Here is a 16,921-nt window from a genome sequence, read left to right as displayed (position 1 = left end):
ATATTACTGACAGAACTGTATATACATAAGGACCATGTCTAAATACTTAGCAATAAAGTCTGAGATTAGGTACTTACTATTTTTTCATATGGTATATTTTAAAACTTTAGGATTTTCGAATAGTTGTAGGTACGTATAACTTATAACATTTTAAATTCATACATGTTGCACGTATAGAAATTGTTTCTAGAAATGTCTCAGTCAACAATATTTAGTGTAATATGTTCCAGAAGTTTCGATTTGATTCGATTGATTTTCTTATATTTAAGGTTCGCTCTTAAAAGATCTTTGTAGCTAACACGTGAGTAATAATAATTAGATGAGAACGCTGAAACTGCTGAATCATTACTGTTTTATAATAATATTAGTAATTTATGATGACTAGCGTGTATAAATAGTTGTATACACGCTTATATTTATAATATGTAAGACTATTGCCCCATCTCATCTCCAGCACACCACCAGCTATCTGGCCCAATGCATTAGCATAGATATACAAAGGGGGAACGCTGCCAGCATGTTGGGCACTTCGCCGCGGTGACTCAATTTTATTGATATAATTTAAAAATCCTAGTTTTACTTTCTAGTATTTAAGCTTTTATTGTACCTTACCCTCATTTTATCACAATAAATTAATCAATTTCCAGATTACTGTTACTTCCATTATTTTATTAAAATGTAATATTTGTTTGATTAAATTAATGCAAAATAACGTTTTACAGCTAGTCATCAATATGAGGTAGTTTAATGTATGTAGAGAAAAGATTGTCGGTGCTCAAGTTGTATATTGAAATTCCATTTCATGATAAAATTAGAGTTTAGGCAGATCTTGTGGCAGGCCTCAATCGTCTGGCCAAGGCAGGAAAAGTGCATTATCCAAGCGGCATTCTACGGCGTAACGAGCCTGGCTGTAGAGACGTAATTGGCGGGAAATGCGATCAGCGCCGTCGTCTTTATTGGTTTACAATTCACTACAGCGCATCTTATTGGGTGACTTGCGTGCTGGCGAATTAGAGTAGTCTTCCTTGTTGGATTTGTTTGTTTCCTGACAACAACTTGATTTCTATTTTGATTTATTAGTAGACGGCCTCGGTGCCTTAACGGTTTACATTGTCGGCATTAGAAGTCCCACGCCACACGCCACGCCTGTTCTTAACAGTTGCAGTGCCACTCAGAGCTTTAAATTGGTAAGATCTGAGGGACACTCCCACTGCGCCCGTCACCTTCAGACATAACTTGACAAGTCTCATGTCTTTGTAATTCAACCAGCACCCTTAGACTTCAAAACTTGCTGCTCACATTACTGCTTGGCGGCAGAAATAGATAAGGTGGCAGTACTTCTCTGGAAAAACTCTTGCACAAGGAGCTCTACTGCAACTGAATTCCATCAGAGAAAATGGTTTCACCGTACCACCGACTTGGGCTGAAGCCCAAGGAGGAAATACTGAAGTATTTCCTCTTTAAATTAATAATATTTAATTTAGTAAAAATTCATATTGGTAAAATAAAATATTTTTAAAATAACGTATGTAGCGTAAATTGGAATGTTTGGTAAATTAAAAAAAGAAAGATATTAAAAATTAATAATTTTTATGACTATAGTGTAAAATACATACGGTGGTTTGCATTAATATTGGACATAACTCCTGATGACTTTGCCATCTCAGTTAGCTGACACCATAGGACCTGCAAAGGGCCCAAAACGTTGGTTTGTTTGAAAAAATAAATATACGCAATTGAGACCCGAAGTTAAAGTCAAATGATCTTTAAATTTCATACATAAGCAAATTACACTTGAAATCGTCATTTTGATTAAACTCTACTGCTCATTCGTAAGGCAGATTCTTCTATGAAAAATAAGCATGAGACTGAAATGGGTTGCTCTTTGTAAATAAACATTAGTACACATCTATCACCTACAATAGTTATTTCAAACATCATAGACGAGACTACCTGCAAAAATTACCTAAATGCGTCACTACCACGGATTTTTGGCATCCAAGTACACAGAAACTGTATAAATAACCTTTAGTTTATAGTTTTTGTTTCACCGTAGTTCTAAACCCTGTGAATGGCAAATTTTGAATATCAACTGGAATCTTATTATAGAAGCGTATACATTGTCCGAAAAAAAAATTCCGATACAGATCTGTTATTTCGGGTTCCATATTGCAAAAAGTAAAACAACAAGTTCATTTCCCATTTTGTAACAAGACTACGGTAGAAATGCAAACGGTTCAGGAATATAGAGCTAATAGAGTGACGGAAATATCGGCCATACACCGTAATTGGCGCGAAATGCGATCGTTCCGCCCGCCGTCCGCGCCGCCGCCACTCGCAGCTTATCAGGTGAAAGAAAATATTAGACGACCGAACAGGTAAGGCGGGCAACTTCCAGATTCATGCCCACTATAAAATTATTAAACAAACAAACGCGGGCCTCAGTGCTCTATCTGTATAATGTTGGTTCCCTGGTAATTGACGGTTGTAGATGCCATTTCCATGACTAACTTATTTTTGAAAGAGTTTTTTTATATAATATCAAGTGACCGAACGAACAAGTCCTGTGCCTGGTGGTAACCTACACGCCTGCACATAACAGTTGCAGTGCCACTCAGAGCTTCAAATCGCAACGATCTGTTAGGCGGCCGTTCCAATTTGTCTTTTTAAAGAAAAAAGAACTAACTTCCCAACACCCGATTTATTGCAGAAAATTACACTCAATATATAACTAACTGACTTCCCGATTCGCGGAGCGATGTACCGCTCTTTACGAGTGCCAATGTCTAACTAACTTGATTTTAGGCTTACGCAAAATATGAAAACTTGCACATTGCATTATGGAAAAATACGGCTTTAATAGTAATATCAACCTTTGCAAAATACCCATATTAGGTTGGGTTATAACAGATCGATCGATCTGAGGGGCACTGCCACTGCGCTCGTCACCCTGAGACATAAGTTGATAAGTCTTATGTGCCTGTAATTTCACTACAATATAGATGATATTCTTTATCATGGTGATACATTTAACCACTAGGTGGTGCTCGCGACTACGCATGCGAAGAACAAATACTTTGAGTAGCCTACTGTAGGTACTACAGGTAGGTACTCATTTACATTTTATTGGCTTTCCATTCAAACTTTCATCACCTATTTCACCCCCTGTAAGATTTATTTTTGTAACAAAACGTAACCTATGTCCTTCTCCTATGTCCCATCTATCCCACTTAGTTAGCATAGGGTCTGGCACGGTTTGCTAAAAGACGTTGGTTCGAATCCAGCCGAATCGAAGGAATTTTATCTTAGTGTTCGTTCTTTGTATTAATAATTGTAGTGGTAAATGATTTACCGTTATTTTATTAAGGATTACTTATTCCCATATATTCACACCGGTGACAGAGCAGTGTCAAACGTGAATTAAAACGAGATTCTTAATATTCACTTGTTTTTCCAAAACATGTCTTTTAGACTTCTCTAAAATTAATAATATATATTAAATATTATATTATTATTATTATTATTATTATTATTATTATTATTATTATGTTTATTTTAAACTCTCGCCTCTCCCAAGGCCTAAAAGACTAATTTTGAATTTTTAAATGGGAGAGGCGGTATTTCCCGGCTATGGCACAGTCGGCCGGGGTCAGGGACTCAGGTCCAAGAATCGGCGAACAATACGTGCCGTATCGTATTATATATTAATTATATAATAAATTATTCAATTTAAAGTCTTATATGGTACACAACATTTAGGTAGGTAATTTTTGAAGCCTTTGTTCTTGCCGTAAAATTAGAGGTTATGTTAGACTTTCTAAAGTAATCCTGGCTTAAAAACTTGTATCCGTATTTCGAAGCAGTAATCGTAAACTTTTTCCAGACACTAAATTACAGTGAAGGAAGACATACCCAATGGGAATTGACAAAAAATGACATAGACCTTTTTTGTAAGCTCGATGGCTCAATGTGTATGTGTATGCTAGACGAGGAGTATCAAGTCCCGGCAGGACCAATTCGGTAACGAATTTTTTTAAATTGATCTGGTGTGGGTGTTCTAGTCATAGTACGTATAGGGAATTCCAAATTATGGGTGTTGTTGTCTAGAACATTATTATTTTTGGTTATACATTTTATTTTCTTTGAAATTTGTAATTAAGTGAATGAATTTGTATACTTGCCTAAATGTATTAAACGTACATATCTGTATTAACGAAGGAATTAGTAGGTAACGAGTATGTATTTAGTTGTTAGTAAATAAGACTAAAAAAGACTGCATTGAAGCAAAACTAAAAAGGAAACTTAATGTCCATTGAGAACCTTTATGTAATTTTTATAATAATAGGTACCTACCTACCCATGCATAACAATAGGTCGAAAGTTAATATAATTATGCATTATGCAATAAATGAACTGAAAGTGCATTTTCGCCAATTCAGTGAGCCGTCGGAAACGGATTTGCTATGGATGAACCCGCAGATATATACCTATAAAGCCCTGTAATGCATAGATTGAATACTTACTTAGGACAAAAATAGACACCTAATCTACACAATATTTAAGAAGATTAGTTGTCATATTGATAAGGCAACAAATTAAGTCTATTGTGTGTCTCTACAAGTTTTTTTTAACTTTTCAATGCTAAAGAAAAACTTATTAATTGCTATGTAGATAATGTACAACAAGTAGATACTCGTATTCCATTTTTATTAAATTACATAAGTTTATTAACATTGTCGTCCCAACAAACGACAGTAAGCCACACACAAAAGCAGAGCTCGGAAATATAAAAGAGTTTTAAAACAGATTACAACTTCTTAATGCGACACTACATGTATGTACAGCAAACACACGTAGAGCAAATAAAACAGAGACGTAAAAAGACGAATCGGGCCAAGACAAAACCGTCCGCCATGCCACTAAGAAGGGCGGGGCTAATAATGCAACCGCTCTAAATCCAAACGTAACAAATGCATTTATACGGCTAATTAAAAAAGAGACTTGGAACTGAAAACGTAAGATAGAGATTTGAGTGGCTGTTAGCGGCGGTTACAGCGTTCTGCCCCGTAAGAAGCGTGTCGAAGTGGCCAATCAGCGCGCGGTTGCCATGACGACAGGCGTTGCCACCTCGCGGCGCCAGATGGCGCCACAACGTGTTTTCGTAGATATAATTAATGAGATGACTACGCTGAAAACCAATTTGTGTGTGCTTTGTCTGCCAGTATTGATTGCCTGTTAGACAATTTGAATAAGCAACTTGTTGGAATAATAAGTATTCGCTCAACGTTTCAATTTGTATTGAACATGTAATTTTACCTTTATAAGTCAATTATTCAATGGATGTTATTCACGTGAATAACACATGTCTATAAAATACAAATACATAGGTAATAATTGGGATTAATAGGTCACTACGTAATATATTTTTTGTGGAGAATTTCCACATTTTCCTCATTCTATCACAAACGTAAACAACGGAGTTGTCCTTGATGGGTATATTTCTCTATAATTTGTGTTTTTAATTCCTCAATTTGAAAATCCGTGGAGTTTCAAGAGGATTTGTGGGGAAATATATTCTTCTTAATGCGCAAGTAAATTGTAAGGGTACGAAAGTACGAGACGTTTGATTGCATAATAATCCATTTATTGTAACGTCTCAGTCCGTCCCCGGATCGGGGAAACCTAATCCCCGGCACGCCATTATACCGAAAATTCAAACCATCACTCATGATTTAACTAGAAACGAGCCAAAACAAACTTTAACAGTGAGTGATAAATTTCATTTCAGGGTATATGAAGAATGGATTTCCCTCAAACATGAAATTAAGTGGCAATAAGCTCTGTGTGGTTATGTTAGGGCTTAGTTTAGTTTGCGTGTTTGGGGATGAAATTTTCATAACTGCAGGGGTGCGGGTTGGGGTGAGAAGGCAGGGTGCGGGGAGCGTCGTATTTGTGTTTCCCCGGCAGTTTCCGAGCGAAGGCGATGCTTGAGTTGTATGTAAGTGGCGGGCGGAAAAACTATTAATAATTTTATGAATCTGCCACTAATTATAGCAGGTGGGATTACTTCCTTTAACTTGCATCACATAACGTAAACACTGAACAACATTTAGGTATATATTAAGTTTGTATGGTTGTAAAATTGTTGTTGAATTCTTTTCTGGACGCAATAACTTAAGCCTTTTCAAGATGAGAGTGAATAGGCATTATTTAGGTGTGCATGGTCCATCATCGATCTTATCATCACTTTCCATCACGTCAGATGGATGTCAAATGCGCACTTATTCTAAATAAATAAATATTGTAATCTCACCTACGTTGCTCTGATCCCCAAGTAAGTAGGTACGTAACTGATTCTTTTCATAACACAAGTGAATCAGTCACAACGACTATACAACAAACACCCAGACGCGAGACAATATAGAAAAGTTAGGTTTTCTACATTGACCCGGCCGGGAATCGAACCCGGGTCCTTAGAGATAGCGACACTATGAAAACACATACCACGAAGGTCGTCTAAATTATTCTTAAACAAATCGTAAATATATCTTCGCCAATTAATCTATAAGCAATAAATAACAATGGACCGCATAATAGAATTTAGCAATAATAGTCACACAAAAAAGTTTCCTTCCGCGAAATATTGTGATTGTGTAAAGTATCGTGTTGCGCCTGCGTCGGTGTCGAATTCGTTCTCAATATAATTGATGAGATTTGACGTGACGTTAACCGACTGTATTTAGCATTCGCATTTGTTCCTTGGGACATAATATTTATTTGTTTTAGTTATATGTTGTGCGGCGTGTGTTTTGACCGTTTGAAGCAATTAAAATAACGTAAATCACACGAATTATTTCAATAAGATAATTTTTCTGGTACTGTATTACCAACAAAGTTTTAATTATATACAGGAAATGAAACTATTTTTCCGGATTTAAACGCGATTTTTTTCAAACAAAACAACATATCGGGCCCTTTACAGGTCCCATGGTCACGGTTGACTTGAACGATTTCCGGGAATCCGGAAAAATAGTTTCATTTCCTATGTGTAAAAATACCGAAAACCTAAGAACTTTAATTATACATTTCTTTATTAATTGTTTACTGTTCTACACTCAGCTTAGAAGCAAAATAAAAATGATTAATTTACTGGAGTATGTATTTATGCCTATACGAACTTTAAAATGCCATATATTAATGAACTTAATTGTTCAATTAATCCCATTTATCCTTATGTCATGGTTACCCTACAAAATGTACGTTTCTTGTACGCAACAAGGGTGGTTCGTTTAACATTCTCAGCGTGCACTGGGACGTTCGTTTTGCCGCAAAATACACTCTCCACTTACAACATTTTTTTTATCGAAAGTTTTTTTCTAAATCCGTGCTTTTTGTTACGTGACAGCAATCGAAGGCAATTGACGGGCTAATGCCCGAATAATAGACTTTTTTCTAACGTAAGTTTTAAAAGACGGCACGTTAATATAATACAAGTTTGAATTACGAAACGCATCGAACGAAACGAATGTCGCAAGTCAAGTTTAGCTGTTATTACCTATTCGTTATTTGATAATAGGTAAGTTGAGTGATTAATCAATTTGGCCTTTGCATATTTAATAATAAAATTATTCTATGAGATTACAAAATTGCGATGAATAATGAAGGTATATTATAAAGACAGGCTTGATTTTGATAGATACCAGGTTTGCATGAATAAATAACTGCAATATAGAGAAATGTGAATTTGTTTTTAACTTACAGGTCCTAACAAACTAGCATGGTATTGGCGTGTCGAGTGGCGTCATACTTATTACCTTAGCTTAGAGCCGATTCCGCATCCACTAATTAGGTGAAAAGTTCCACCAGACATAAGGAGTCACTACACTTATCCAGAATTGCGTTAAGCCGGTCAGAAAAAGCTTTATGCCCATGAACGTAAGAGCGAAAAAGATTTTGTGTGTGTCGCATCACACAGGTCGGAATTATCGATCGCGTCCGTACGACGTCCGCACCATGTCGGCGACGGCTGGTCCTGTTTTGGAAGAAACATCTGGCGTGATGGTGCGGAGTTAGTCTGTATTTGATGTTTCCAAACGTCGTGGTGTAGATACCTATCATCCGTTACAAAATCTTACACGAAATATAAATATCGTACCCGTGGTTTAATAAAGCCACATGTGATCATAATACAACAGAAGTGTTTTTATTACGTGAAAGTCATAAAAAAAATAGGAGCCCTTGCTGATGCAAGTTTTAATCACATCAGCGGACGCGTATGCGATGCTGATTTTTTACTCTAACGTCAGCAGATGCTGATGTGGATGCTGATTTTATATATTTAAAAATGACATATAATGACATATTTTAACAAAAAATCACATAGGCATTTTATCAAAGGTAAGAACGATGTCAGAGCGCTTTTTCGGCTTACAGTTAGTTTCTGGATGGTTTGTAAATTATTCCAGCGAGCCGTCATCCCTGCTCCTTTAGTCACGATGCGATTATCAGCAATAAATATCAGCATCGATCAATGCGGATGCTTTTTGCGGATTATCCGCGAATGCAGATACTGCAGATATTCGCAAGAACTCTGATAGGAAGTACATGAAATAAATTACGTAAGTATATTTAAAATTTTATAATTCTAATATTTAAGCATAAAAAGTTATCGACTAATTCGTTCGTGGAATCTTTAATCCTTTGTCCTGAAAAGATGTCATTTTGCAGTTGTGACCTTATTACACCAAGGGTGCGATATTAAGTAACATGTTTTCATTTTAGTCATTTAAATAAATGAAATTGCGACACATACGTCTGTCACTCATCTCGGCTCAGGGCTCGTTGGAAACCAGCGCCACAGTTACTCGTAATTATGGTTCAGACATAAGCTAAACGAAGACCTTGTGCGCAAGCCACAACCGCACAAATGACAGTATACTTTGTAGTTGTTATATTTTTTTTTGCTTTTGGTTTATTTTGTCTTATTTTATATTGGTTTTGTATTTTTTTATTTTGTTTATTAATTCTTTTTATTTTGTATTGTTTGTCTAAGTGTTTGCAATTATTTTTTTTCTGTATCTATGTATGTGTTGTGGCGTTGCAATAAATGTATATTCTACTCTAAATTATAATGTTTTAATCTACGTTTCTTACAACGTCTATCTACGACAACGTTCAATCATCATACGAGTAGACTCAATGTGTTGATTGTATTATTATTGTGAATGTTTTATCGAGATTTGTATGTCACTTACCTGGATGCGGTCCTCGGGCAGGTCTGTCTTGAGTGAGAGCATCTCCCTAGCGTACACATCAGGGTAGTGCGCGTCCTTGAATGCCTTCTCCAACTCGTCTAGCTGGTACGACGTAAAGATCGTGCGGCTGCGGGGAGAATACGTGTATCATAAGTGTAAGTTCCAGCTAATAAAAAAGAGTACAGAATAGATCACATTTTTATTAAAAAAAACCGACCTCAAGGTTTGTGGAATTACAGCTATTTACCAAATTTTATTAAAATCGGTTAACGGAAACTGGATGAAATTCAATAAACCGGATCCATCCCTAATTTGCCAACCTTAGAGGCGGAATATTTTCTTGAAAACTGAATGGGACCACTACCAAGATACTCCCTTTCGAACAAAATCGGTTCACAAAAAAACGAAGTAATCGCGTAACGTACACGTACAAAAAATACAGTCGAATCATAAACTTTCTTCTTTTTTTGAAGTCGTTTAAAGAATCTGTTCGGCACAAACACTTGAAAAAACGTAACCACGGAGAATAAGAGAAACGTCTACGAGAGTACGTGAATCGGTCAATATTACTGTGAGGATAGTTTAAGCACTATACATGCTTTTTTTAAGCGAAAACTTAGCATTTAAAATATAAGTATAAATTAATTCTTCATTCTCCCTTAAAATTCAATTTAATTTAATTCTTTGAAAAGTTGGATTTATAAATGGGTTTATATCTAAATAAAGAAACATTAAATTTATTTTTTATGTCTTCTTTTATGACACGAAACATGCACCTACAGAAAATCCATTAGGTTTAATTATTGCCAAAGTTTTAAAATAAATAAAATAGCATTAATTTGCTTTAATTAGAGTGAATATAGTATAGATAAAAGTTGGTGGTAAAATTAAATTGGTGCAGTCAATCCTATTTAGCCTTAAAGAAGAGTATGCAAATAAACAATATATGAAGGAATTGATTGAATTCAAATAAGACATACTATAAATATTAATGTAGGTATGCATCGATTTAGGTTCAATCAAGCCTTATATTTGAAGAAATCGTCGACCAAGTTGTTCTAAAACTCATGTTCGCAGTTCTCTTTAAATCTAGTCTTTAGATCTGATATTTTATTTTTTTAAATCTACACAGTCAATTTGAAAATGTTTTGTCATGGATTTGTGTAGCGTTTCGATTTTAGCTCATATAACAGTAGCGTCTTTTGCCAGTACAAATTTTTGTTAATTCACAAATATGCCAATATCATGAACATTTCATCCAAAAGACATGGCGTAGGCCACAACGACCTGTCTTGTGCTGCTTGCATCTACCGGATTCCGGCAACTTTCGCCAGTTCATTGGTCCATCTTATGGGTACCAATATACCAATATACCAACATACCTACTTACTAATTTAAGTTTTAGGGTGCCTTCGAATTAGACGCTTATAGAAGCGTTGTAGTAGTGAATCTGTGGCGCGGCAGTTGCCTCTACTAATTTTCTTACAACATCTAGTTTGCAAAAGAGGCGCGCGCTTGGTGCGACTATGGACTGCCGCTGCGTTTCCAAATATTGTATGAAAATTTGGTAGTGGCGCGGCTGCAGCGCCACAGTGGCGCCACTGTAGAGCTTCTATAAGCGTCTAATTTGAAGCGCCCGCTTATTATACGGATTCTAAAGAACAGGTTTTGAAATAGCTCGTATGTTTTGTATATACTTGTGAGTAAACAAAACAACTTGGAAATATGTTGAGGGTTTTTACCTATGCCTTCGTTTTTTCTTCTTCTTCTTGCCGTTGTAGCCGGTAAGTCCGTCAACGGTGAAATCTTTCGCCGCCTCCAGAGGAGATACACCTGCGACAAATGAACGCACATCTAATAATCTCAGTACAGAGTACTAAAAAACCGATCTCTAAAATACGTGGATTTACATTTAATTACCAAATTTTATTGAAATCGGTTACCGGAAAGTGAAGAAAACCCGGATTCATCCCCTAGTTCGCCACTATATGGGACTTGAAACTGGAGATAATAAAAATCGGTGCTCACTACTCAAAGTATATTGAGAGAAAAACGTCTTGAATTGGAGAATAGCAAAATCAATCATTCAAATAATTGCTCCTTATAATAAAATTTAGGCGCTAGTTATAAAAATGAATCTTCACGCGTGAACAGCCATCCTTAGAGGTGGATGATTTTCTTCAAAATTAAATGGGACCACTAAGGACCCTCTTTCCAACAAAAAGAGAATCATGAAAATCGGTTCACAAATACCGGAGTTATCGCGTAACACACATACAAAAAAAAAAGAAAACATACAGTCGAATTGAGAACCTCCTCCTTTTTTTAAAGTCGGTTAAAAATGATTCTTATGTCCATTAGTTTGCTTCTATAAAAAATAATTCTGTGTTTTTGTTTATGGTACCAAGTGACGTTACGAACAAGTCGTGCCCCTGGTGGTAAGCGACACGACTGCCAACAAACAGTTGCAGTGCCGGTCAGAGCTGTAAATTGTAAAGTTATGAGAAGCACTCCATTGCGCCCATCACACTGAGACATAAGTTAAAAGTCCCATTTGCCTGTAATTTCACAGTAACCGAAAAAAACCGGAACGCCTTAGCGGCAGAAATTGGTAAGGTGGTAATACTTCTCTGGACGAACTCTTTCACAAGGAGCTATACTGCCTACTAAATAAATATAACTGTAGTAGTCATGTGCCAATATCAATTCCTCTTTCGACATTTAGGCACATCTTGGTCTAAGCTAAGAAATTCGCACCATTGGTGTAAAGATTTTAGAAACTTTTCGGACTCTTTTAAAAGTAATTGGCGAAAATATCATACCCCTCCTGTCTAAGCGTCGTAACGTTAAGGACAATTTTCTCGTGCAGTCTCGGGAATTCCCGAAGCTATCGAAACGTATTTTGTACGTTATACAATTGATGTAAAGTTTATTAAGCTATGTGAAATTTCGTAACAAAAATTCGCTCTGTAAATTTAGCGATGTAAATTCAGTTTTCGGGCGCTGGCAGGGCGGAGTAACATTATATGGGCCCTCACAAAGTAAAGGTATCGCAACTTAAAGTTTACAACTAGATTGTTTACACCTGTAGCCCGTGGGCTACAGGTGTAAACTCTCTCTGGGTGTAGTTAACCCGTGGGTCAACTACACCCAGAAAGCTCTGAGTTAGCCAAGAGTTGTATTCAATAATACATTCACAATGCTGTTGCGGCTGCCATGATTCTAGAATGTTCGCGCGTCTCGGGAATGTTTGCTGATGCACAATTAGGAAGAGTTTGCTGTCAGAGCACGTGTTCGCGGTAGTGACTTCCTAAGTATGACAATACTTAGGAAGTCACTACCGCGAATGACAATTCATGTAATTATCATTTCTTGAACATGGACCATATTTCATGTCTACATAGGGAATATTTGTAATTTGTTTTGTATAAGTATATTGGTGTGTAAGTTTTTGTTGTTTTACTGTTCGGATGAATTTCGTGTTAGAACCTGCTCGTGAAAGAAGACCCTTGGAAAACGTGTGAAGTCCACAACCTGTATTAGGCCAGTGTGAAGGACTACGGCCTAATCCTCTTCTTAGATGATAGTCGTGACCTGAAGCGGGACCAACAATGGGTTCATGATAATGATGGCGAATGAAATATATGTTCAATCTTAACCACTAAACCACAACAAATATTGCAATATTTTTATGTTCTATTGAATTACCAGTTGTTTTTACTATCATGATATTTATCTATTTTGTGTGAAAATACTCCACTAGTTTGTTATTATTGTTGATTAAAAATTCCTGCGAACCGACCGGATTCGAATCAGCGACTGTTGCCTCAATGTGGCTACCATTCTGCCTATTAATCTACGGGTCGAGCCAGCAGATCTTAAAAATTGCTGTATGTATTTATTATGTATTAAACGGCACCAGAACTTAATCGAAGGATTTTTTCTTTGTGTTTGTTTGATATATAATCAATATTGTAAAGATTAAATTGAAGATGTCTAGAGCTTGCTCAATCGAAACCTTATTATCCTACTCTTGAAAATGTCAAGGTTGTATATGTGATCGGAAATAAATGCAGATGCAGGTGGCGTATAGCATCCTCTGGTCGTGTGAATTCTTTCCATTATTCGAACGTTAACTTAAGGTCGTATTCTAGAACTCTACTCAATGCTCAAGTCAGGATTTGAGTACGGTTTAAAGCACTCGAAATCATACTCAACTCCCTGCCATTAGGGTCGTATTTCCAGTGCTTATGTTTCCAGTGCATCCTGACTTGAGTATTGAGTAGAGTTCTAGAATACGACCCTTAGATGACGCTCAAGTAGTGTTTTCTATACCGTTGTTACGCTTTTGGTATTTGGTACGCTCTAATGTGCTTTACGAGTTGACAATTTAGTTTTATGAAAAATAGTGATAGATAGAACATTAATACGAGAAACAAAAATAAACTGCTAGTGACAATCGTTTTCACAAAGTCACATATTCATTTATAAGGGGCGATGAATGCGCTTCTATACACTGAGATTGCGGTTGATATAAAAAGTTTGCCAATTACGAGGTTTAAAATTATAGTGAAACAAAAATGTTTATACAGCTTCATTAATAAATGCATCCATTTAGCTCTTGCAGGTTGTGTAGATGAAATTATATATGTGTACAAATGTTCATTGGGATAATATTACTTGATCCTCAAATAAATAATTGATCTATTGGAAATATGCACTATTTTTAAATAAAAGATGTTTTTTTATGTTATGTAGTAGATCTACGGATAAATTATAAATGAACTGCGCTCAAGGCAACACTATTGTTGTTCAAGTACATTAAATTAATATTTGGTATTCAAAAATACTATTTTCTTTAACGATTGATGACATTTATAACCAGTATCGCGTTTGATATTGATCTCCTAATAAATCTCCATTCCATCCATCCATGACGTCTCGCTTCCGGGCACGGGTCTCCACTGATGTATATTTAATTCAGGGCATCAATATTCAATAAAGTTAGGTCTTGTACCAACCCTGGTCCAAAGGGGCGTAAGAGGTGCGGGGTGCGATGCGCGGGGCGTGGGCCTGAACCCCCCGGGACAGCGGGTAATTGAATTTGCGCCAATGAATACGACAATGAATTATTAAATTCGGAGCGCTCCCTTATGTCTACCACGTAGGCCACGTTTCAATCGATCACTTTCTGATACATCTCTGGCTGTACTACAACGTGTAAAACATTTTCTTTTGAACCGCAACTATTGGATAGAGTGCAAATTGTTTAGAAAATATTTTTGGACGACTTTAAGTTTCCATTTTATAAGATGATCGATTTCTTACGTGTTTAGCCATTATACCTACCTTCTTTTTTTCAAATAACACGACGTTATTGTTAGTTTGATACTAAGCAAAAGTGCTTAGTAGCAAACTAACAATAACGTCATGTTATTTGAAAAAAGAAGGTATAATGGCTAATGTATTAATGGGTATTGGTAGAGTGAGGGGTGGTCTATGTATATATTGTATCGAATCGATGTGTAATTGTGTTGTAAATCACTAAGTTATGAGGTCAGTCAACGCGGTATGATAAGCGTCGGTTTGTTAGCAGGGGTTTGGGTTACTGTTTAGTATGTAGTTTGATGATTTAATTAATTATGATGACAAGTTTATGATGAAAATATATTTTATATCAAGACGGTAAACTGAAAATACTCCTAGCCAAAAATTCTGCCAGTTTAATTTCCTTTTTGTAAATACCTCTTTAAACTCAAATTTGACCAATAAAAGGGTTGATAACAATAAGGTTTAGTAGCAGTAGAGTTGTGAAAGAGTTCGTCCAGGGAAAGTAATGCCATTAACACCTTACCTATTTCTGCCACCTAGCAGTAATTTGAGGGTTACTGCATTCCGGTTTTGAAGGGTAAGGTTGCTGGTGAAATTACAGACACATGGAACTTGTGAACTTATGTCTCAGGGTGACAGGCGCAGTGGAAGTGTCCCTTAGATATTTGCGATTTAAAGCTCTGAGTGGTACTGCTACTGCCATGGACAGACGTGTCGTTTAACACCAGGCTGATGACTTGTTCGTCCCGTCACTTAGTATTATAATAAATATATATATATAGGTATGTCCCGATGTATAAGAAAAACAGTTAAACATCTTTGATTAATTAGTTCCCAAACCCATGATATATCTAGCTAGTAATAACTCCCAATTCGAGACATAAACATAAAGGTGCAACTGTAACTAAAAGCTATTGTGGATTTTCAAAACATTTCCTATGCGAGTAACTTCACGAAGTACCGAGCGCATTGAGTTATTGCATAGATCTTTTTTAATAAAAGCGCCAAATACCAATGAGTACTTTATCAGACCATTAACATGTGTCCAGCTGCAACAACAATCGCAAAACGCGCACCGTAGCGTGACCAACGCGATTGTCCGGTCGCGATTCGTCACACGTCGATCCTGTGTTCGCGCTCGACGCGATGTGCTGTTATTTTGTTAACCCCTTGTTGACATATTAATAAGTTTTGTGCGTATTGTTTGTACGGTGAAATTGTAAAGTACAAAAATCACTTTATTCTTTTAAAACAACGTCTGTAGTAATGATGTTTCATTACCATAATATTCGTTGTGAAAATACTGGAGTATTTCTAGTTTGTAGGTAATTATAATTAATACAAAGATACGAACAACACGAAGAAAAATTCCTCCAATCTGACTGGACTCGATCCAGTGGCTGTGTGCCATGCCGGAGTTCGGTCGAGTTCGTATTTAATCAGGGGCCCTATTCTCTAAGCACGAAATCTGTGGTTACTGCCGTTTGGATGACCTACAGACTTAAGTTTCGATCGCGGCTAGAACAAAGGAAGTTACAACCCGATATGACAGTTCGGAACTGTCAAACAGGCCCGTCTTTTCGTGTTCAGAAAGCACCGAGTATATGTAACCAGATACAGAGACGAAATAAGGGCACTCCATCCCTGGTAACTCATTAGGTAAATGGGCCTTATATCACTTTTAAACATCAATTCTCGTTTGCGATTAAATCTTATATTAGAAAGTACAGCGCCAACAACTGACCTGTGTGTACGTCTCCGTACATTCCAAAAATATTCTGTATTTGTAGTAATAAAGATAATATCTTTAACAATGAGGGCTGTTCCATTTGGTGGTGTGGGAATTTACAAAGCTAACGGAATCACATTTCATCGGTAATTATATATAAAATATGTAATTTTGCAATTTTCGTTTATCATCGCAAAGCTCAAGTTAAACTGGTCGTATTGAAGTGAAACAATTGACGACACCCGCCAATTGTTTCGAATTCGGGCTGGCCAATCAGACCGCAGTTGTCACGGTAATGATTTGGCAGAATAGTTTTAAAACAAATTAAATGACATTTCGTCTCTATTTCTGGTTATATACTCGATGTTCGTAGGTCAACCATAGTGGGAAAACTTCCGTAACTACGGATTTCGTCGAGTGTAGGTGTAATCGAAGGAATTTTTCTTTGTGTTATTCGATTTTTGTATGAATAATAATAACAATAGTCTGCAGTTTTCAAATAACAAACACAAAATACGATAGTTAAAGTATGGATTCACACGTAGGTATAAGTTACATGTAATAGGTGTATAGATATCGGCATTATCCCAATTCAGCGCTCGTTGAA

The 16,921-nt window shown here is 36.4% G+C and overlaps 1 protein-coding gene across 1 annotated transcript in view; it reads right to left on the bottom strand.

Annotated features, from left to right (window-relative positions):
* Positions 1 to 16,921, bottom strand: part of LOC113239639 (visual system homeobox 2-like) — a 152,626-nt gene that overhangs the window by 71,903 nt on the left and 63,802 nt on the right. Inside the window, exons 4-5 of the mRNA XM_026476701.1 lie at positions 10,997 to 11,087; positions 9,255 to 9,381 (exon numbers count right to left, since the gene is read on the bottom strand). Of these exons, the coding sequence (XP_026332486.1) occupies positions 9,255 to 9,381; positions 10,997 to 11,087 (218 nt within the window). The remainder of the gene's footprint in view (positions 1 to 9,254; positions 9,382 to 10,996; positions 11,088 to 16,921) is intronic.

The sequence above is a fragment of the Hyposmocoma kahamanoa genome, unplaced genomic scaffold (assembly GCF_003589595.1).
Source record: "Hyposmocoma kahamanoa isolate Upper Pololo Valley unplaced genomic scaffold, ASM358959v1 114, whole genome shotgun sequence".
NCBI lineage: Eukaryota > Metazoa > Arthropoda > Insecta > Lepidoptera > Cosmopterigidae > Hyposmocoma > Hyposmocoma kahamanoa.
The sequence above is the reverse complement of the archived record's forward strand: the minus strand, read 5'-3'. Positions and strand labels throughout refer to the sequence as shown.